The 21977-nt window shown below is 42.5% G+C and overlaps 1 protein-coding gene across 2 annotated transcripts in view; it reads left to right on the top strand.

Annotated features, from left to right (window-relative positions):
• The window catches only part of Adamts18 (ADAM metallopeptidase with thrombospondin type 1 motif 18), a 145326-nt gene that overhangs the window by 103387 nt on the left and 19962 nt on the right, over positions 1 to 21977 (top strand). For both annotated transcript variants that reach the window (XM_037206290.1, XM_028869781.2), the window contains exons 13-15: positions 628 to 758; positions 1939 to 2062; positions 2679 to 2923. In XM_037206290.1, coding sequence (XP_037062185.1) covers positions 628 to 758; positions 1939 to 2062; positions 2679 to 2923 — 500 coding nt within the window. The remainder of the gene's footprint in view (positions 1 to 627; positions 759 to 1938; positions 2063 to 2678; positions 2924 to 21977) is intronic.

The following is a 21977-nucleotide window of genomic DNA, read 5'->3' as shown; positions in this document are numbered from 1 at the left end:
GTTGCTCTGATTGGTTGATAAATAAAATGCTGATTGTCCGGTAGCCAGGCAGGAAGTATAGGAGTATGGGGTAAACAGACAAGGAGAATTCTGGGAACAGAAAAACTGAGTCAGCAGACGCCAGCCTGCCATCCAGGAAGCAGCATGTAATGGCACACAGGTAAAGCCATGGAATATGTGGAAACATAAAGATTAACAGAAATGGGCTGAGTTTAATTTAAGAGCTACTCAGTAGTAGGCCTGAGCTAATGGCTGAGCAGTTTTAATTAATATAATTTTCTGAGTGATTATTTTTAAGTGGCTACGGGGTCCATGGGGCTGAGCAGGACCAAAGAAAACTTCAGCTACAGGCATCAATATTTAATTGGCTTTTTATAGGCTGCCAAATGGAATTTGTCTTTTGAAAGATACATACATGTGGTCTTCACACACACACACACACACACACACACGCACATGCACACGCACACGCACACGCACACGCACACTCACAAACAAAATTATATAGAATGTGACCTTTGCTCCTAATAGTTTTCCAAGTTGATTTCATTGCTCTGTCTGGTGGCCATACTGTTTTGCACACAGGCTAGTCTTGACTGAGTTTTCCTTTTGTCTCTCTGCCTCTAGAGGAAGATCGATGTAAACTCTACTGCAAGGCTGAGAACTTCGAGTTTTTTTTCGCCATGTCCGGCAAGGTGAAAGACGGGACACCCTGTTCCCCACACAGAAACGATGTCTGCATCGACGGGATTTGTGAAGTAAGAGGACATGTCTGCCCCAGGCTGTGCAGTCAGGTTTGGTCTCCTGTGTGCTGTGAAGATGGCTGAGAAAGTCCCTGCAGTATACACTGGGAAGATGGACAAAGTGTCCAGCTGCCATGCACACCCCTGAGGTCCTTTTTCAAATGACCCCTTAATTTCCTGCTTCAGCCACTTCCCAGCCTAAGGGGACGGTGTGCAGGTTACAGCCAACTTTGCATTGCTATAAAAACACAGATGGAAATAATGTTGATGTCTCAGTACCTGTTTACCAAGCACATTCCCCACATAGTAGAACCTCAGAAGTGCAATGGGGACAGAGCTGTCCTCTCTTTACAGTTCTCTCTTTCTGGACTCACTGCTCCTTGCACTTAAACTTCACTGTGAACACTTCATGCTTTTCCATGGTATGCATGTGTATGCTTAAATGCGCTCAGGTATGTGCATGTGTGTTTATATGTGCTTGTGTGTACATGTGTGTCTGTGCTTATTTGTATGCATATGGGTGTTTATGTGTGTGGGGGGGTTGTGTATAGGTGTGCACATGTGTGGGTTCATGTCTGTGTGTGTTTGTGTATGTATATGTGTATATGTGCATGTATGTGCATACATATATGTGTGTAGAGTGAGTCTGAATGTATACTGCTCAGCATTTTTATGCTTCATCCATACAGTTGGACTATCTGGTAATAGCCCGTGACTCTTCACTCTAGCAGAGAGGTGGAGTCTAAGCCTTAGATCAACTGTGCAATTTGATCAACTATGCAGTTGCTTAAAGAGGAAGAGACACTTTTCTTAGAGGGAAGTTGGCCACCAGTAGATTGCCCAGGGTCCCAGTGGTTGACCCCCCACCTGTGTGCATATAACCAGCACTCATTAGAACCAGCAGGTTAAAACAATAACAATATACTGAGGAAAAGCCATAAAGTTAAGTGTGAGCTGTATGGGGGACCTCCAAGAGAACTGGAAGGGGATAGGGATAGACAGAATCAAAATACAGTGTATACATGAATGGCATTTTTCGAAGAATAAAGTATTATTTACAAAGAAAGGACAACTTTGAGCCCCGGTCTGACTTAACGGTCCACCTCCCCGCTTAGCAGAGCTGCCTGCCTCCTGTGAGTCTTCCTCGCTGGCTTTGCTTATCTTCAATTTCTTCCCTTGCTTTTGTTCGCCACAGCCAGTGGGATGTGACCATGAACTTGGCTCTAAGGCGGTGTCAGATGCATGTGGTGTTTGCAAAGGTGACAATTCAACCTGCAAGTTCTATAAAGGCCTGTACCTCAGTCAGCACAAGGCGAACGGTAAGAGCTGCTGCTGTCCCTCATTTCATCACCGCTGGCAGTGCCCCGCTCCGCCTCTGAACGGGGAGGGGACCATGGTAATCTCATCCTAGCTCACCCGACAGCAGTGATAGCTTTTGCCACATGGCAAGTTTCTTAGAGTGAGTAGTTTCATCTATGCATTGTACTTCAGAAGTATGTTGAGTGCACCACAAAATGGCTCAGCAGAGAAAAGCACTTGCCACCAAGCCTGATGACCTGAATTCCATCCCCAGAACCCAAGGGGGAAGGGAAGAACTGACTCTCCAAAGTTGTCCTCTGACTTCCTCATGCATGCTGTGACACATGGGTACATACACACACGTGCACTCATACATGCATGTGCATTTATGCATACACAGACACACACAGAGAGAGAGAGAGAGAGAGAGAGAGAGAGAGAGAGAGAGAGAGAGAATAAATCTTCAAAACAAGAAAATGAAATTATTAATCTTTTTACTTAATAAAATAGGGGTGAATAATCGAAAAGGCTCCATCCAAATGGGTACTGCACACCTCTGGGCATTTCTAGTCACTGATCATTTTCTCCAGTATACCGTGTGTTAAACTGAAAAAAGATTCTTCTCTTTCCATTCAGAATATTATCCTGTGGTCACCATCCCACCTGGGGCCCGCAGCATTGAGATCCAGGAGCTGCAGCTTTCTTCCAGCTATCTTGCCGTTCGAAGCCTCAGTCAAAAGTATTACCTCACTGGGGGCTGGAACATCGACTGGCCTGGGGACTTCACCTTCGCAGGGACCACATTTGAATACCAGCGGTCCTTTAACCACCCAGAACGCCTGTATGCACCAGGACCCACAAATGAGACGCTTGTCATTGAAGTAAGCTTGATTCTGATGCTGGTGCCTCCTGTGGCTTTGAAAGCAATGGCTACAACTTGAGCAAACTCAGAGGACTCCCTTTCAGCTCATTGCCGAACAGGAGACCATTCTGAGTGCAAGGAGGGAAGGAAGGGCAGTTAGCAAATCGATTTTGAGAAACTGGAGACAGAAGTCAGATGTGCCTCCAAAAGGTTTCCATGTTTACATAAGAGTCTTCTACCACTGCGCTAGCCTGGGAGTGCCCAGGAATAGAAAGGGAATACTCATTAGACAATTCTATGCTGTGTCTGCCATTCAGAGAGTCCATTGCAGCTATTTCCAGCATCTGTCAGCTAGCTGGCCCAGGAGGAGGCTTTTTAGTAGAGAAAATGCTGACTTGAGTATCAGCAGGAGTTTAGTCATAATTTTGTAGGTTGTAGCTTCCCCAGAGATTAAAAAAGGAAAGAAAGCAAAACATATGAATGGGCAATAGAAGCAATAAACACAGCCAGCATTTCTCTAAATAAGTATGCAAGATTGTTATCATATGCACATTTCCTTGAGTCCTCTGGGTCTGCTCTCTTCCTGTTTGCAAAAGGGAGCTGACAGTTTGCTCTCGAAGGAGTGTGATTTATTTCAGTATGTGTATAAATGACAATGCTTTACCATTTAACAAACACTCGCATAACCAGGTATTCTTGTTAGTCATTTTGCACTGCAGTTTATTGCCTACACAATTAGAATAGAAAGCTTACTGTCGTTCAGATTTCTGTGACTGTCACTAAATACCTGAAGTAATCAACTTACAAAACAAAAAAAAGTTTGTTTTGACTTGGAGACTTGAAAGTTCCAGGCTGTGCTCTGTTGGCCCTGTTGCTCTCGCTGTGTCCAAGGCAACACCAGGAGTATTTTGTGAAGAAGATGGCATACAGGAAGTGAAAGGGAAAGGAGAAGGGTGAGGCCAGAAAATCCCACCAAGGGTTCTTCTCCCCCAGTGACGTAATGTCTCCTGGCTATGGTCCACCACTTTCAGGTTTTGCGCACACCACCACCACCACCCAGCAGTGTCACAGGCTAGGGGACCAAGTCTCCAACACACGTAAAGATAGGGGCTTGAGCATGAGAAACAGTTAATAGCTTCCATAACCCGCAAAGCCAGGAGAAAGCAGAGGCAAACCTGAGTCCACATCTTCTCCATCCAGGAGCATGAACTCTGTGCCACAGTCCAGCTCCACGGCTCGTCTCTGCTCAAACAAAGGAAGCAGATCATTTGACGGAGCTGCTTCTAACGCTGTTCTTAAGGCTGCTGTGGACTCTGTCTTCCTGTGGTTAGGCACTGTGCTATTAAGTTCTGTGAATTAGTTTCTCTTTGGGATTTTGAGGAAGATGATGTATGTGTGTGTGGGGGGGGTGATGCATGGTAAGTGAGTGTCTGTACATGACACATGTGAGAGCATGTATGAGGCGGCCACAGGTCAACCTCAAGTGTTCTTTCTTGAGTGTCATCCATCTTGTTTTTGAGACAGGCTCTCTCACTGGCCTGAAAGTTGTGAATTAGGTTAGGTTGGATAGCCAGCAAACTGCAAGGATCCATTGCTCTGCCTCCCCTGCTCAGGATCACAAGTGTGTGGCACCATGCCTAGCTTTGTTTATGTAGGCTCTGGAGACGGAACTCATGTCTCCATGCTTGCCTGACAGACACTCTACCAACTGAGCTATAGCCACAGCCCTTCATGATCTGGTTTCTTGAATGTCCCCAGCACCTCATAAAGTAGGAGGGGTTTTGAGACCCCTTCTACAGATGAGAACACTGAGCCTCCCAGAACTTTGTGTAACACAGAAGTGGTAGGACCGAGAATGGAGCTTGGGTCTTTCTAACTCTGCTGCACATGACCTTACCCCACACCAAAGATGCTTGAAAGGCCTGGTCACTCGTACAGTAAAGTTTTCTCAAGGCATATCTGCACCACTTGATCTAGAAGGTTCGGAAGCTCTGGAGAGGTGGAGAGCTGTGGGAGAAGGTAGCAGAGCTGCTCAGAGACGGTTGCTACTCATATTATTTTTAAAACATTTCAAATGAACTCAGGGCCTTGCATGTGCCAGGCATGTACTTTACGTCTGTGCCACAGCCACTGCCACCTTGTCCACACTTGAATCCACACAGTCATTGGAATATACCCAACAAGCATAAACCAGTAGCAACTAGAAGGCCGCTATGAAAGCTGAATGTTAAGACTGGTACCAGGAGCTTGACTGATGATTTTTGCCTAGGATCCTTATTTCATTCTCTCTGCCTGGTGGGTTTTTAATCTATTTGCTTATTGTGTCCTTGGCATGCTTAGGAAGTCACTCTACACTTAACTTCTACAGGCTTCAGGATACTGCATCCCCCATCCTCTTGGGGTACTTTGATCAACTTTGTGACTGGCAAAGCTGTTTCCAGAGGCAGATTCTTCCTCTATAAACTGAAACTGCCCATTCATTTTCCTCATTCAGGGCTCAACTGGATGAGATCATACTTCTGTGATGTGGGTGGTGACCATGTGCAGCTTCTGATGGTTCCGTGGTGAAAGCAGTGAGGACAGATTCCCCTTGCCCTGAGTGGGAGTTTGGATGCCATGTGTGATGAGTTATTCTGAGTGAATTTACATGACATCTTGATGTTTCCCTAATGGATTCTTAGACTTGGCAGAACTGTAGAAGGCTGAAATGTGAAAATGCCCACTTAGCCACTGTGTTAAGCAGCTGTTACTTCCTCTGTATTCTACACCCTGAGCATAGACTTGGTTCCTTGCTTGACTGTAGACTAGATGTAAGTATACAGCTGAGGATAAAATGATAAAAAAAAAAAAGATAAAGAGAAAGAAAGAAAAAAGGGAAGGAAGGAAGGAAGAAAGAAAGAAAGAAAGAAAGAAAGAAAGAAAGAAAGAAAGAAAGAAAGAAAGAAAGAAAGAGAGGGAAGGGAGGAAATAAAAGGAAAGAAAGAGAGGGAAGGGAGGAAATAAAAGAAAAGAAAATAGAAGAGAAGAAAAGAATCAGCAACCCTTCCTGGTATTATAAAACAGCATACTGCAAAGTATAGAACAGTGTTGTACTATCAGCGAACACTGACTTTGGCAAGCTCCCTGAGGGAAAATAAATCTAAAGGACACAAACGGAGGCTGTCTCTGGATTTAGGGGTTGGTAGAGAAGAGCCATCTAATGTGATAACTGAAGCATATGAATGACCAGCCAAGTGTGCAGGAACTTCAAGACAGGAAGCAGTTAAGAATGAACTTAATGCCGGACAGTGGTGGCACATGCCTTTCCTCCCAGCACTTGGGAGGCAGAGGCAGGCAGATCTCTGTGAGTTTGCAGCCAGCTTGGTCTACAGAGTGAGTTGCAGGACAGGCTCCAAAGCTACACAGAGAAACTCTGTCTCAAAAAAAAAAAAAAAAATGAACTTAATGCTTCAGACTGAGAAGTTGTCAGCTCCCATCTAGCCAGAGTATGGTTAGGAAAATAATGTCCTGAGGTGTGGGTGGGTATAGTAGGGAAGCAGAGAACAGAGAGACATAACCCACGGTGAGGAACATGGAATTCCTGCTAAGTCAGTGTCCAGATCTTACTGAGGTGGATATGTTAAAAACTCACTCCAGCTGCTGTGTAGAAATATGATTTGAGGGTCACAAAGTGAACAAAGGAAGGAAATGGATTCATCTCAAATTCTAGATAAGAAGTTCTAAAAACTGAAACAGAGAGGATAAGCATGAAAAAAGTGGACCTGCTTGTAAAATATTAGAAATTTAGATAGTGTGAAGGAAGGTTCTGGAGATATATGGGATATGGACTCTGAGGGAAAACACAATATTGAGAATGAACCTCAGCTTCTTCCTTGAGCCTTTGGTGGGTGTTTTTATTACTGTAGCTATCTTGATGATACCTTGAAGTGGGGCTAGGGGTAGTGGGGTGCTTCCATTTTAGCCACCTGTTATTCAAGATACATCTTCAGTATTGAAGAAGCAGTTATGAACAGGCAGTTGGGGGTGCAGGTAAACAGTATTGGAATGAATGTATATCCAATCCTGCAAACCCCGAAAGTGATACCTTAATGTCAGTTAACAAATCATAGGGTAGAAGTCCCAGTTTTCTCTGATGAGCTGCCTCTTGGGAATAGCCAAACCATTGTCTTATCAAGACTATGCTTCACAAAGGCATAGAACAGCAGTTGACACCACAAATGAGCTGGCACAAAAGGTGTGTGTAGACCTTGACTCAAAGTTGTCACAGGATTTTGTATGTAAATCCTCTTCTGTTGTTACCCTGGAACCTTGTCCTGTGCTTTGGCTCTGTACCTGCCTGGACAGGAGAGTGGAGATTTCCTTAGTGATGATAGGGATGATGGCATTCTAGCTGTTCTTTCTCTGATTGCTCCAAGTTGAGGTGTGTGTGTGTGTGTGTGTGTGTGTGTGTGTGTGTGTGTGTGTGTGCACTTTTTTCTGGATTCTAAGGTATTTAAAATCTGTGCATGGATCCCACACTCCAAATCTCTCTGTGTTCATTTTGGAATAGAGGAGTCATCCCAGATATTCCCTTGTTTCTGCAGGCTGCCAGCGAATACTGTTTGCCATGTGTCAGTTTCATAGTTTCAAGACCATGCAATCGGTTTGAGTTTCAGAATCACAGCATCCCCTACAGTTATTGAAGTCTATTTGTCTATTCTGGTCACCTTTTGAACCATGGTGGTTCAGAATAAAGGTGCAGCCTTCGCATGTCCTAGTCTCACTTCTGTTACCGTGATAAAACACCCCGAAAAGAGTGACTTGGGGGGAAAGGGTCTTTGTCTTCCAATTCCATGTCATAGTCCATCATTGGGAAGAGGTCAAGGCAGGAATTAAGCTGATGGTCATCATATTCAAGAGCAGAGAGAGAATAAAGTAATGAATAAAATAAGAATAAAATACTCAGCTTATTTTCTCTACTCTTTAAACAGTCCAGGGCTCAAACCTGAAGAATGGTACTGACCACAGTGCATTGGAGCTTCTCATGTCAGTGAGTCCAATTAAGAAAATCTGTTGGTTGGGCAGTGGTGGCACACACCCTTCCCCAGCACTCTAGAGGCAGGGGCAGATGGATCTCTTGAGTTTGAAGCCAGCCAGGTCTACAGAGTGAGTTCCAGGATAGCTAGGGCTACAAAGAGAAAGACTGTCTCAAAAGAGAGAGAGAGAGAGAGAGAGAGAGAGAGAGAGAGAGAGAGAGAGAGAAGAAGAAGAAGAAGAAGAAGAAGAAGAAGAAGAAGAAGAAGAAGAAGAAGAAGAAGAAGAAGAAGAAAAGAGAAGAAAAGAAAAAAGAAAAGAAAGAAAATCTGTCATAAAAATGACCACAGGAAAATCTGTGTAGACAGTCCCTTGCTGAGACTCCCTTCCCAGGTAATTCTAGGTTGTATAAGTTGACAACTAATGCTAACATTCACACCATATGAAATCTGCTCTGTGACACCTTAAACATTTACTGACGGGCTAAGAAGACAGCTCTAAAGCTAACCATCTACAACTTGACATCTGAAGTTTTAAGTGCAGGCTTGACTTGCTAATGGAACTAGGGGAAGTTTCCTGTTTTCTGTGTCCCATAAAGTACACATTTGTAAACTGGGCAAATCATGCTTGCTGCTGTGGCTCTTGTAAGAATTATTTGACATAGTTTGGTGCCCACTTCATCACTTTTTGACTTTGCATGTATGACACACATATTTGAAGAAACTAACCCTACACTTCACACCACAGTGAGCAAACTGGTGGCCAGAGGCCAGATCCATCTCCCATCTCACATAGCAATAAAGCATAATGGAACAATGCCGTGATATCATGTGACTTCTTGTAAAAATGTGGATTTTAAAATCTGTTTTAAGAAACTTCTGGCACTGGCGGACACTTGAGTTTGCAAGATTAGCCACAGAACCTGGTCATTAGTTGGCCTCCTAACATCTCCTCCACCAAGGGTTCTTAAACTTTTTGCACTTTTCATTCTGTTTCACCTGAGAAAATTTTAAGTTAACCTTAGGTATATAGGTATATAAAATAGGTGTGCCAGTCACACATTTATAGATAATAAATAATAACATTGTTTTAAAATCACTCTTTGCTATATAAATAATTTTACCATTTATTAAAGGTAAAAATAAATTTGCTGCTGTCATAGTTAGGCTTTTATCAGCTTGATTTGGCATACCTCAGGAGAAATTGCCTCCATCAGACCATCCTGTGAGCATATATGTGGGTCGTTGTCTTCATGAAGAATTGATGTGGGAGGGCACAGCCTGCAGTGGGCAGTACCATTCCTAGGGAGGTGGTCCTGTTTGGGATTGTATAAGAAAGATAGGTGAGCAAGCCAGAGGGAACAAGCCAATAACCAATGTTCCTCCATGATTTCTGCTTCAGCTCCTGCCTCCAGGTACCTGCCTTGGTTTTGCTTGATGATGGATTGTAACCTGCAAAATGAAAATAAACCCTTTCTTCCCCAAGTTGTTTTGATCATAGTGTTTATCACAACAACGGAAAGCAAACTAAGACACATACTCATGAAATGGATAGCCTTATTTTTTCATTCTTTTCAAAAAAAATTAATTTTTTGAGAATTCTGTGCAATGTATTTTGACCATATTCACTCCCAGTCCCACCCTTAACAGCTTCCAGATCAACCCTACTTCCTCCCTCTAAATTTAGGGTTCTCTTTTTAAAAATAATCCACTGGGCTGGGTTTTTGCTGCACATATATCATAATTTCATTTATTTTAATTTTTATTTTGAGATTATAATTTAATTTCAACATTTCTCCCTTCCCTTTCCTCCCTCCAAACCCTCCCTTATACCCCCTTGCTGTCCTTCAAATTCATAGCTTCTTTTCCACTAATTGTTACTGCATGCATTTTTATTCCTAAATATAATCTGTTCAGTCTGTTCAGTCTGTATAATGCTATATATATATATATATATATATATATATATATATATATATATATATATATATATGTTTTCAGGGATGATTGTTTGGCACTAGATAACCCATTGGTATGTTCTTCCCTGGGGAAGAGCACCTCTCCCATTCCCACCTTTCAGTTGACTATATAGTTCTTTGTGTAGGATTGAGGCCTCATGGGCTTTTTTTCCACTGGCTTTTGCATGTCCATTGGTGTCATCCTTGATCAGTCAATATTTGGGAAGTCATGTTGGTAAGAACATATGGGTGTAGCTTCCAACATTCCTAGGAGACACACCCTCACAGCAAACTCCCTGATCCTCTGGCTTTTACAGTCTCTCCACCCCCTCTTCCACCATGTTTCCAGAGCCTTAGGTCTAGTAGTGTTTTGTAGATGCACCCATTGGACTGGGCTTCACAATCTTCCATTTTGATTGGTTGTGGTTTTCTCACATGGACTCTGTCTGTTGCAAAGAGAAGGGTTCTTGATGAGGGGTGAAATCTACATTCATTTGTACGTATAAGGACAAATGTTTATCTGCCATTGGAGATTATGCTGGTTTAGTAAATCAATGGTTGTAGATTCTCCTCCAGTAAACATTGCTTCACATAAAGAACTATAGTTTGGTGTACTACTTGGTAGTACAAGGTCTAGATGATCTTCAATATTGTTCAGAGTGTTGTTCAATATTTTGATTTTTATAATGATCAAGGCTGAAAACACTGCTTCACATTGATATGTGGCACAAAATTTCAGAAGCATGATTAGGGCCAGTTAAGAAACTGTTGGAAACTGGCCTAATCACATTAAAATTAGTGTAAGACATAGTACCTTGAACTATCCTTCTATGGAGCAAGCAGAGAAGGATATCAGTAAGCAAATTTATTACTAAGCAAATTTTCACAGGCAAAATTGTGTTGAATAAAAACAAACAAACAAACAAACAAACAAACAAACAAACATAAAAAGGAAACCAAGCTAAAAGGCTTTCAGGGCTTCTTCCATGGGCAGCCGGAAGCAAGAACGAGTCATTTCCTGATGAGAAATGGTCTTTTTACTACTTCAAGACATACAATGTTTTGAATTTCATTTCCCTCTGCAGTTTAGTTCATGAACACAAAACCATCCCAGTTTTTCACAGTTCTGTTTGTAATTAAAGCTTCACTATTAAACAGATCTGCTCTGCAGAAAAGCCACAACAGACATACGATAAGAAACTGCAGGTAGTGTGAGAGGTGGTGTGACTGCCTTGAGCCGCCCTGTCATCTGTAAAGCCTGAAGGTCCCATTGTGTGCACTGACCAAATTAAGCAGACTCTGATGTGCTGTTGCTAAGCATTACACCAGCCTGAGCTGTGCCTCGTTCTTATGCTTTGTCTGATCTCAGCACAGCTCCATAGCTCAGTCAGCTGTGGGATTTAACCCTGACAAAAACTACTCACCATTTAGCTTCTTCCAGGGTACAAGATTTTAACCAGTGTCTAAAAAGGATTTTAAAATGTATTCTTATGAATATGAGTGTTTTATCTGCATGCGTGTCTGTGTATCATGTGAATGCCTGGTACCTGAAAAGGCCAGAAGAGGGCATCAGATCCCCTGAAACTAGAATTACAGATGGTTGTGAGTGTGGGTGCTGAGACTCAAACCCAGGTCCTCTGCAAGAACAGCCAGTGCTCTTAACAGATAAGCCATCTCTCCAGTCCTTTATAATTAATTTTGAAGAAGTAAAGATGGAGTTTTCTAAAACTGATCAGATTCATCCATCTGTATGTTCCTAATACAGATAGCTTCTTAAACAGTAACAGCCATCTTATCAGGAGAATGTTGAATAAAGTAGATCTAAATAAAGTCATATAAATATGTTCTATATGTTCAGTTGACTGTGCCATGTTCTTAAAAGTAATTTTTAAGTGTGTGTGTGTGTGTGTGTGTTTATGTGTGTGTGTGTGTGTGTGTGTATGCCTGTGTATACCACAGTGCATGTGTAGAAGTCAGAGGACAACTTTCAGGAGTCAGTCCCCTCTTTTTAGTTCTTGGGTTCTGAGTATTGAACTCAGGTCCTCAGGCTTAGTGGCAAGCGCCTTTACCCACTGAGCAATTTCACCCACCCCTTAAAAATAATTCTTACAGGGATGGGGATTTAGCTCAGTGGTAGAGCTCTTGCCTAGCAAGTACAAGGCCCTGGGTTCAGTCCTCAGCTCTGAAAAAAATAATAATAATAATTCTTACTACACATAAAGAGAATACAAACTATAGTAATACTTGTAGTCATACAATGTTATAGAGTCACCAGTATGAAGAAAAATTACATTTTCTTGGCTATTTGTTTCCAAAGTCTTACCTTATGATCCTATTTTACTACTAGATTCAATGAAGTTTAAATTAATAGGCTAAAAATATAACCTGACGGACAAACCACCTCCATGGAAACTTCAATGACCAAGTAAACATATTTAATTTTTAAAGCAGCTACAGATTTGTGTTAAATTTACAAATATCTATGAAGCTTAAAAATAAATATGATAACGTAATATTTTATTTGTTTTATCTTTTTAAATAGATCTCGTTTATTTGAGTTTTGTTGTTCTCAGAGAGCATTGTCGAATTTCTGGTTAGTTCTTTGTCTGTTTTTTAAGATTTGTTGATTTATGTATTTTATATATCTGAATGCTCTGACTGCATGTATGCATGCATGCCAATAGAGGGCTTCAGATCCCATTATAAATGATTATAAGCCAATATGTGGGTCCTGGGAATTGAACTCAAGACCTCTGGAAGAGTAGCCAGTGCTCTTAACCCCTGAGCCATCTCACCAGCCCAATACTTCTGGTTAGTTTTAATCACATTTAATTCTTTCTAAAATTAATGGCTTGAGGTTATTTTTTTTAACTTAAAGTTATAATACATCAGGCTGAGGAGATGGCTTAGTAGGTAAAGTGTTTGTTGTGAGGACCTAATTTCAGGTCACCTGAACTGTCAGGAAGCTGAATGCAATGATGAGCATCTATAACTCCAAGGCTCCTACAGCCAGATGTGAGGCAGAGACAGGAGAATTCCCAGAAGCTCATAGACCAGCCACCTTGGTGTGTGCAGGGGCAAACAAGAGACTGTCTCAGTAAGGGGAAGGCAAAGACCAACAGCCATGGTTGTCCTCGGACCTCCACATAGGATCATGGCTCCAGCATAACTGTACCTACACAAATGTGCAACACACACACACACACACACACACACAGAGGGGGGAGGGAGGGAGAGAGAGAGAGACAGAGAGAGAGAGAGAGAGAGAGACTATAGTAAGTAATAAATTATATTTTCCCTAAACTAGACTTTTTCTTAATGTCCAAGTGATCCATGGCATTATTCTTTAAAGGAAGTTAAATAAAGTTCACTTTCTTTTCCATATAATATGATGAGTTGAACCAAAATGAATACTTTGGGAGCCAAAAATATGTTCACTCCAATATAAAAATGTTGAATATGTTTTACAATCCTGTGGGATGCTGAAATCAGAATGTGGGAATGCACCAAAAAGAAAAATGCTGTTCCATCCACAGAAAGAAGTCTATGAACAAAAATCCTCTTCTAGCAGATTAAAGCCATGGCATGTTCCTAAGTCCTTGTTACAGTGTAAACTTCAACAGAAAGCCCTGGTTGCCAGACACCCAAGGGCAGCACTGTGAGGATGATACCACTGTTTCTCACTCGTGTGTATTGCATCATAACCTGCCAAGATTCTAGCAATGCCCCATCTCCATCCAGCCTGGGATGCATTAGTTCCCGTGACTATCATCAACAGGACTTGTCCCTCTCTATCTCCTCTTGCTGTCTGGTTTTAAAAACATCAAACGCCTGTTGGCACCTATTCACTACCCAGGTCTGTCTTCAATACTGAAGATGCACTAGGGCTTAAAGTGCAAATTATATTGCCCAATCTTTATCATCTCAAATCTTTTAAAATATTTTTATCTATTCTTTGACAGTTTCTAAAACATGTATGATATATCTTGATCCTATCCCCAACCCAAAATATTCCCTACCACTCCTCCTGGAACCCACACCAAAAAATATGCCCCTCCCTTCTACCTTGGTGTCCTCTTTTTTTTTTTTTTTTTTCATTATAACCCACTATAGATTTAAGTCTTTCAAAAGCAATACTTTTATTGATTCTTTGAAAATTTCATTCACACATTTCTATAATACCATTTCATCAGATCTACCCGTCATTACATACATCCCTTCAGCTTGCCCAATGCCCCCATCCTATCTTTATCACGATTTCATGTCTTGCTTTTTCTGTTGTTATTAATCCCTAGTCCAATCAGTGCTGCTCATATGCACATGGATGGGGGGCGGTCCACTGGGACCCAGGCACCCTGCCAGTGGGCATGTACTCAAAACTGAGTGACTCTTCCTCAGCAACTATCAGCTGTGGAAAAAAACATAAGGAACAGAACTTTGGTACATGGATCCTACACCTTTGCAAAGCTTCGTGGGCAAGACAGAAAACAGCTGCAGAGGTGCTTGGCAATCAGGCTTAAGGATTCCTATGTGATATCAATTGTATAGCTTAGATTTTCTGGGTTCCAGTTTGTCCGGGAAGTCCTTTCAGTACCCGAAACCCTGCTTTAGCACCTAGTGACTTATTTCTCTCTGTAGCTTTCCACCACTGACACAGTATTCATAACATTCTAGAATATGAAGAGAAAATTCTTAAAGCATGGAGCAAATGATATTTCATGTTCAAGCTTGTTGGTTTTCTGTTGCTGTTTTTAATATTATAATTTTATTACAACATTTATTCCTTCCCTTTCCTCCCTCCAACCCTCCAACACACCCTTCCCCACTCTCCTTCAAATCCTCCAGTATGTGTTATCACCATGGTATTTGATGATCCCTAAGAACCAGCCTGAGAACCATACAGAGTAAAATAATTACAGTGAATAACATTTAAATTCATGTACTTCTTTGCTTTTAAATATGCTTATTTATGTGTGAAAGTATGTATGTGAGTATGTACATATGTGTGTGGGTGCCTGAGGAGGCCAAAATAGGGTATCAGATCCTCTGGAGCTGGAGTTACAGGCAGTTAAGAGTGACCAACATGGGTGCTGGAGATAGAATTCCAGTCTTCTTTGTAGCCCTGGCTGGCCTGGAACTTACAAGATAGAACAGTCTGGCCTCAACTCACATAAATCCACCTACTTTTGACCCCGGGGTCCTGAGGTTAAAGACAAGCACCACCAAGCCCACGTGGCCAGCAGACACTCCTAAACACAGAGCCATCGCTCCAGCCCCAGTCACACACTTGATTCCTAAAATGCCCTGGAGGATTCATAGGCTTGTGTTAGCCCCTGTGAGTATAAGTGATATGCATATAAAATGTTGTGGACCAACAATTTTGCTTCCCTAGCATGCTGGGTTCACCACATCTTCCCACATATCTCTGGGTGTTTTTTAGTAGGATGAGGAGTAATACAATCCTGGGAGTAATTGACTGCTGTCAGTTAGCCCTGAGAAATAAGTACATGGCTTGACACCAAATAAAAGTACCTCCTGCTTTTGGTTATTTTTGTATGTCAAAACTTTATAGGATGTCTTCATAGGCAACTTCATAGTTTAAACTAAATGGAAAACAGACTTTGACTGTATCACGAAGTCTCGAGCCAGTCCCATTTTGAAATGCAGTCTGTTACACCCTTGCCCTCTCTGCACATCCTTGACACTATCTGGATTCAGCATTTACAACAGGTGGGTATCATTCCCTCACAGGTCTCCTCAGTGGCCAAGGGACATTGCTGAGGCTGATTCCATTCTGTAGGACTGTCTCAAGCCTTCAGTAATTTCAGGCATTATTTAAATCCATCCATCACGTTCCCGCTTCTACCTGCAGAATCAGACACATACAAACAACTTACATTTCTGCGTTGCCTAGAGCAGAGGCCAGTCCTGTGCACACACGAGCCCTAGCTCCCAAAGAAATCAATACAGACTTGGCAGGGGTCTGCTTTCTGAGATCACAGCAGATACAGTTTTTATGAAACCAGACAGTTTCCATCTATTTCAACTCATTCTCTACAGCATAAGTCTGGCAGAAAGACTGAAAAATCTCTCATTAAACTTATGAACTTGTCGGTTATCTGGAAGGCTTAAAGAGAGCCTGCGTTTCAATAGTGTTGAGGGTATTGTATGTGGTTGATGGTGTTATGTGATTGGGTTTGCCTGTAATAATTCTGCATCCCCAAATACTTTAGTGTGTGTGGCTGGGGATATAAGAATTATATATTGAAGGGATAGAAATAAAAAATAATTGATAATCAGGGTCAAAACTTATGCATAGCATCTTTGAAAAAAATCAGTTTTATCGGAAGTAGACAAATGTATGTATGCTGGTTTTTATTTTATTTTGTTTTGTCCTTTGAAAATGTATATATGTACATGATGTGCTTGGATCCTACCCACCACCTCATTACCCCTTCTTATCCCCTCCCACACCCACTGAACCCCTTCTTCCCGATAAGTCCCCCTCATCCTGCTTTTATGTCTGTGTGTGTGTGTGTCCCACTAAGTTAACTACAGTTGTTTTCATGAGCAAGGGTATGAGGTAATTTGCTGGAACAATGGCTCCATCACCTCCCCAAGCAACCACTAAAAGCAAGGGTATACCTCAGAGGTATACCCCCTCCCCTCTCCCTGGTGGAATGCTGATGGGCTCAATCTTGTGCAGGTCTTCTGTACATAGCCATGACTGCTGTGAGGTCATGAGCAAGAGTCAGGTCATGTCCAGAAGACAGCACTCCACAGCTCTCTTCCCCATGCCCCAGCCCTTACGATCTTTCTGCCCCCTTTGCTGTTAGGTTCTCTACACCTTGGAGGAGTTGACATAGATGTCCCATTTAGGGCTAAGCACTTGGCAGTCACTAGCAGCCCTGTGACCAGTTGTGAGTTTTTGCATTAACTGCTACTTGCTAAGCTTTGGGGGAAGGGGGGGTATGGATGAAAACTTATTTTTCCCCATTTTGAGATTTAGATATAGATTACTAAAGGTCAGTGGCTTGGGTCTTTGTTTAAGTACTGTGGGAAAGACATGCTTAATAGACAGTGTTAGGAAGCCTTGGCAGTAAGGATTAAAACAGGAATTCTTTCCTTTACTGATTAACTGTTTGTGGTGTGGCGGATCCATCCCAGCCAGGGCTTTGTGCTTTGGACCACCTCCCTACCACTGAGCTGCATCCCAGCCTATGCTGTGTCTGGCTAAGGATAAGGTTCTTGCTAGTTCTCTTTCTTCTTTATCCCCCAGGCTGTCTACCTCTGTGTCTCTCTCACACACAAGCACAGGCACACAGCAGAAAAAGAGCCATCCTCTAGCAAGCCGTCCTGCAGGTGGAGGTGGATTCCTCAGGAGTGTTTCCTTGTGGAGTGATGTCATCCCTATCTCCTGAACAGAGTGGTCCGGGATGGCATGATAGCCAAGCTGCAAGTCTTTAACTGAAATCTGATCTCTCAGATTCTTGCCGCATTCCTCTTTTAGAAAAACTTAACATATAAAAGACTTTCCTTTAGGTTAAAGAATTTCCCCTCCCCCTCAGCAGTGTTAGGCTGCAGAAAAGGCACATTCAACTCTTTGCAAGCCCATTAGTGTTTGATAGAATGCCAAAGCTAAACATACAGCAGTTTTGGGAGTTAGCCACAGTAAGTGAGAAACAGGCCGACCTCAGGCTAGTTTCAAGGCTGGAAAAGATGTGTATACAAAATTATCATGGGCTGAACATGGCGGTGCACACCTTTAATCAGAGCATTTGGGAGGCAGAAGCAAAGCTGATCTCTGTGAGTTTGAGGCCAGCCTGGTCTGCATAGTGAGTTTCAGGGCAGCCAGGGCGACACAGTGAGAGCCTGTCTGACAGAAAGATGAAGGTATAGGGAGAGAGAGAATATGAATGAGAATGAATTACTATAGTAAATAACTTCCCTCTGCACTCTCTGGCTGTAGAGTAAGGAACCAGGTGGACAGGCACCTTGATTAGCAAGATGACTGTGTATAAGTACCGTCAATAAGCTATGTTCTTTCCACCTAGCTCCTGCCTTTGGGATGAGTCTAGCTAAATCCTCCCCTATGTATAATAGCTGTAATTAATGTAACGGAGAGAACTGTTCCTTGAGATGAGTCAGTGTAGGTGAAAGAGGAGTAGTCACACAGCGAGCATTAAGTGGCAATACAGGAACACAGGAGACAAGGGAGAAATGGACAATGGATTCAAAAGAGCCGATGTAGAGTGCAGGTGAGAGAGCCATTCTCGAGGGCCGCCAGCATATAACATACCGTTTTTCTCAGCTGCCATAATCTGTTCGAAGCTGGAGCCTCAGGTTAATTCATGGCGCATACTTCTGTGATGGATCAGCAAGCACCATGTCTTTGTTAGACTCGGATGAATGTCCGCAGTTGACTTAGAGCCCTCACGGAGCTTCGGTGTGTCAGCCCACACCTTTGAAGCTGCTCTACAGGTGACTACCCAAGTTGCATTACAGAGGCTTGTCTAGTCCTACTTCTCCGCACATGAGAAGGTGAAGAACACTAGATGGATTTGTAACATACTGTGGAGTTTCAGAAACCACATAAACTTACAAAAAAATTATGCCATGAAACTCTCTCCTTCTCCAAGACCTATGACATATGATGCTGTTTGTATTTTATCAAGGAAGGAGGAATCTGTCGGTTTATGGCTGTTTCGGTGGTTCAGACGGCACTGAAGACATTTAAACAGGCACACAGGGAAGTGAAGTAGACAGACTGAGTAACATGCTCAAAACACACAGCTGGCAGCTTCAGCTCAGCACAACAGCTTGGGCTGTGGTTATTTGGGGGTGAGGTTATTCTATAAAAATTTCATACACACACACACACACATATATATATATATATACTGAAGTTTGGTCATTTCCAACCCTCTACCCCCACCCCCAACTCTCCTCAAGTCCTCTACGTCTCTCTCCCGACTTCATGTCCTCTTTATACATTTTTTTTATAACCCACCAAATCCAATTAGTGCTGCCCATATTCAAATGGCTGTGAGGTTATAGGCAACCTACAAGTGGCCACTTCCTGAACAAAAGTGACTCGGCTGTCAACTACTAATAGTTCCCTAAGTAGGGGTACTTTATGCTGGAATTTTTTAACTGGTGTGATCCTGGTGAGTCTTGTTCAGGTAAGCACAGCTACAGTCAGTTCATTAATGCAAGAATCAAAAGGCGCAGCACTGTTAAAAGGGCTGAAAATAGCTATTTTAGCATGCTACTGAGTCTTAATAGTGTGAGTAAATGTGTGTGTGCAGGAGCGCATGTGTGTGTGTGTTGCTGAGGATTATGGTCTCATGCATGCTAGAGAAGTGTGTTCTACCACTAAGCTATATCGCCACCCTTTTTTTGGTAACATATTTATTAACCTCTGTAAGTTTTTTAATTTGGTGACAGGGTCTCAATAAGTTGACTAGCCAGCCTTGAACTTGTTTCAGTCACTGGAATATCTGGGATTATAGGCCTGTGCCACTTACTCAAGCTAAAACTTTATATTAGATTCCTAGACATTGTATCAGAGCATGAGGAAGAATCCTCCTGAGAGATGAGGTTGAATATTACAACTAGACAATGCCCAATATTCCATCCTTTGCCAGCTATGGTACCTGAAATTAGAATATTCAGCTGCAAACTGATGGCTGATACATCTTTGCATATTATTGATATCAGCTTTAAAGTAAAGAACACATTTGGAAACCTTTGCCTGGCATACAAGAAGTATTCAAGAAGCATTGCTCTCATTATGTTTAAAGCAACCAAGTTCATTATGGGGCCATGGAAAGAGCTCCATGGATAAAAAGCTCGCTGCACAGTGTGATGACCCGAGTTCAATCCCCAGGACTCACAGTACTAGGAAGGTGGAGCTGGGGACTCTGGGCTCACTGGCCAGTCAGTTTATCCTATCTGACTTGACAAGCTCCAGAGCGATGAAAGGACCCTATCTTGAAGAACAAGGTGGATAGCACCTGAGGAACAGCACCCAAGGTTTAGTTCTGGCCTCCACAGACACTTTCACAAATACCCACACTCAGGAACACACACCATCAAATACACAATAGAAGAGAGAACCTTTTCTCCTTGCATATAGTAAAAGCCAGTCTTTAAAACCTATCTCTAACTTGGATTTTCATGAAGAGATTAGGAAAACTTACACATTTTTGAAACGGGCTTTCAATAATGAAACCAATACAAACCTCATAGAAGAAATCTGTAAATTTTAACAGGAATCAAAAGGCAGAAGTAAAAGAAAAATAGCCAGTTATCTATCTACCCAAGAGTGCACTGGGTGCCATTGGCAGGAGCTGCTCCACCCACTTTATCGGGCAGTTGGTAGGTTCCAGCCTTGTCCGTGTTAAGGACTCCCCCCACTTTAGCGGGTAGTTGGTAGGTTCCAGCCTTGTCCTTGGCTTTCCAGCTTAAGGAACTGTGAATTTTATAACCATGCACCCTGCGGTCAAAGCTGCTGAGTGCTGTGTCTGAAGGCAGGTGGTTCGTGTGTTAAAGGTAGACATTAAACAGTTCTATTAAGGACCTGGAAGTATTTAAGGGGGTCGCTTGCCAGCTATAAATTAGAGACCCAGTCCCAGTTGGCTGGAAAGTTCTCTGGACTAAGTCCAGTTAAGTAGACTGAATCACTGGCGGTCTTTCCAAATTTGCACATTTAACAGCTTGGCTGTTCAGCCTGCAGTGCAGCACCGGACGGTTCAGAAGTGGCATCGCTGTCACGCTGTGCCATGGAGGCAAGGCTCTGATGCCTGTGGCACTGGGAGGGTGTCCCTGTCACCCACCCCCACCCCATGCTGAGAAAAATCAACCTACTGCTGTGGACCGAGTCACCCGGAGCAGGTTTTTAGATAGCTGTGAATGACAGATATTATCCTTTTCAGGCTATGAAATCATTGTTTGAGGCTATGCCCCAGCATTCAGAAAGGAAGTGGGCCTATGTACTTCTCTCCTGAACTTCACAGTAGCTATCTGCAGTTAAGAGAATTAAGATGGTCACATCAGGTTCCTGGTGTCCTTGACAGGGTCACCTAGCTGGGGGCTATGCTCTCCCTCCATGAAGATAGAAGTTGTTGTTAATCAAAGGATCATTATGGACTTTAAAGATTTAAAATTGTTTCTCTAAATTGATTAAGTTTGGGTCGAACTGGCTTCGTGTCCGTGGGACCTAACCGTGAGCAGAAAGCCTTGTGCTCAAAGGCACTCTATAGTTGACCTAAAGGAGTGCTGAATTCTTAATTATTTAAATCAAGGGGCCTTGGATTTTCCTTTCGTGCTGTGATCACAGATTCTGAAATGTGGAATTGATTTCTTCACCAAACTCAGGTTTTTTGAAAATACGAAAAATTCACAGAGAATACCCTAGGCAAAGTGGAAGGTCCATTTCCAGAGAACTGTTTGAAGCACAGGGGGGATTCCTTCTGTGTTCCATTCTCAGCCACTCCCCTCCTCCACACAGGGTAAAGACCAGGGCAGAGAGTGCCTCACTGTTGGGAAGCAAAAGCCACAGCCTTACTTTCAAGGTGTGCTTGTCTTTTATGTGCTTTGCCCTGTGGAGGATAGACGCTGGTCCTTCTTTCAAAAGGCTTTTAAGGGCTTATGTTAAAGTCTTGGGCCAGCCTTCTACTGGTTTATGTATTTGCTTCTAACATACATGGCTGCTCACAAAACTGCATGTGGATTTATAGCTATGCAGACAGCAAGGTTGAGCCTTGAGTCCTTAGAGTTGGGGTGCTTTTAAGCCGCTTAATGCCTTTGTAAAACACATTCACATGTTCCACAAATAAATAGGAAGACTGTGTCTTATGTGTCAGTGTCTGGAAAACTAATAGAATGTACAGAGAGAGTCACTTTGGGTGTCTGTGACTTACTGATTTAAAGGTGCATGTCTCCTGTGAAAACTGTTAACACATTGTAATACAGTGTGCCTTTTCTCATCTTTCTTTTCTTTTCTTTTTTCTTTTTTTCTATTTTGCTTGTCTGGGTAATATGGGATATATTCATTCCCTATAGCTTTTAAATAGTCTACTCAGTGTTCTCACTCTTAGCT

This window comes from Peromyscus leucopus, chromosome 5 (assembly GCF_004664715.2).
Source record: "Peromyscus leucopus breed LL Stock chromosome 5, UCI_PerLeu_2.1, whole genome shotgun sequence".
Classification (NCBI taxonomy): domain Eukaryota; kingdom Metazoa; phylum Chordata; class Mammalia; order Rodentia; family Cricetidae; genus Peromyscus; species Peromyscus leucopus.
Note: the sequence above shows the minus strand (reverse complement) of the source record. Positions and strands in the feature narration are given on the sequence as shown.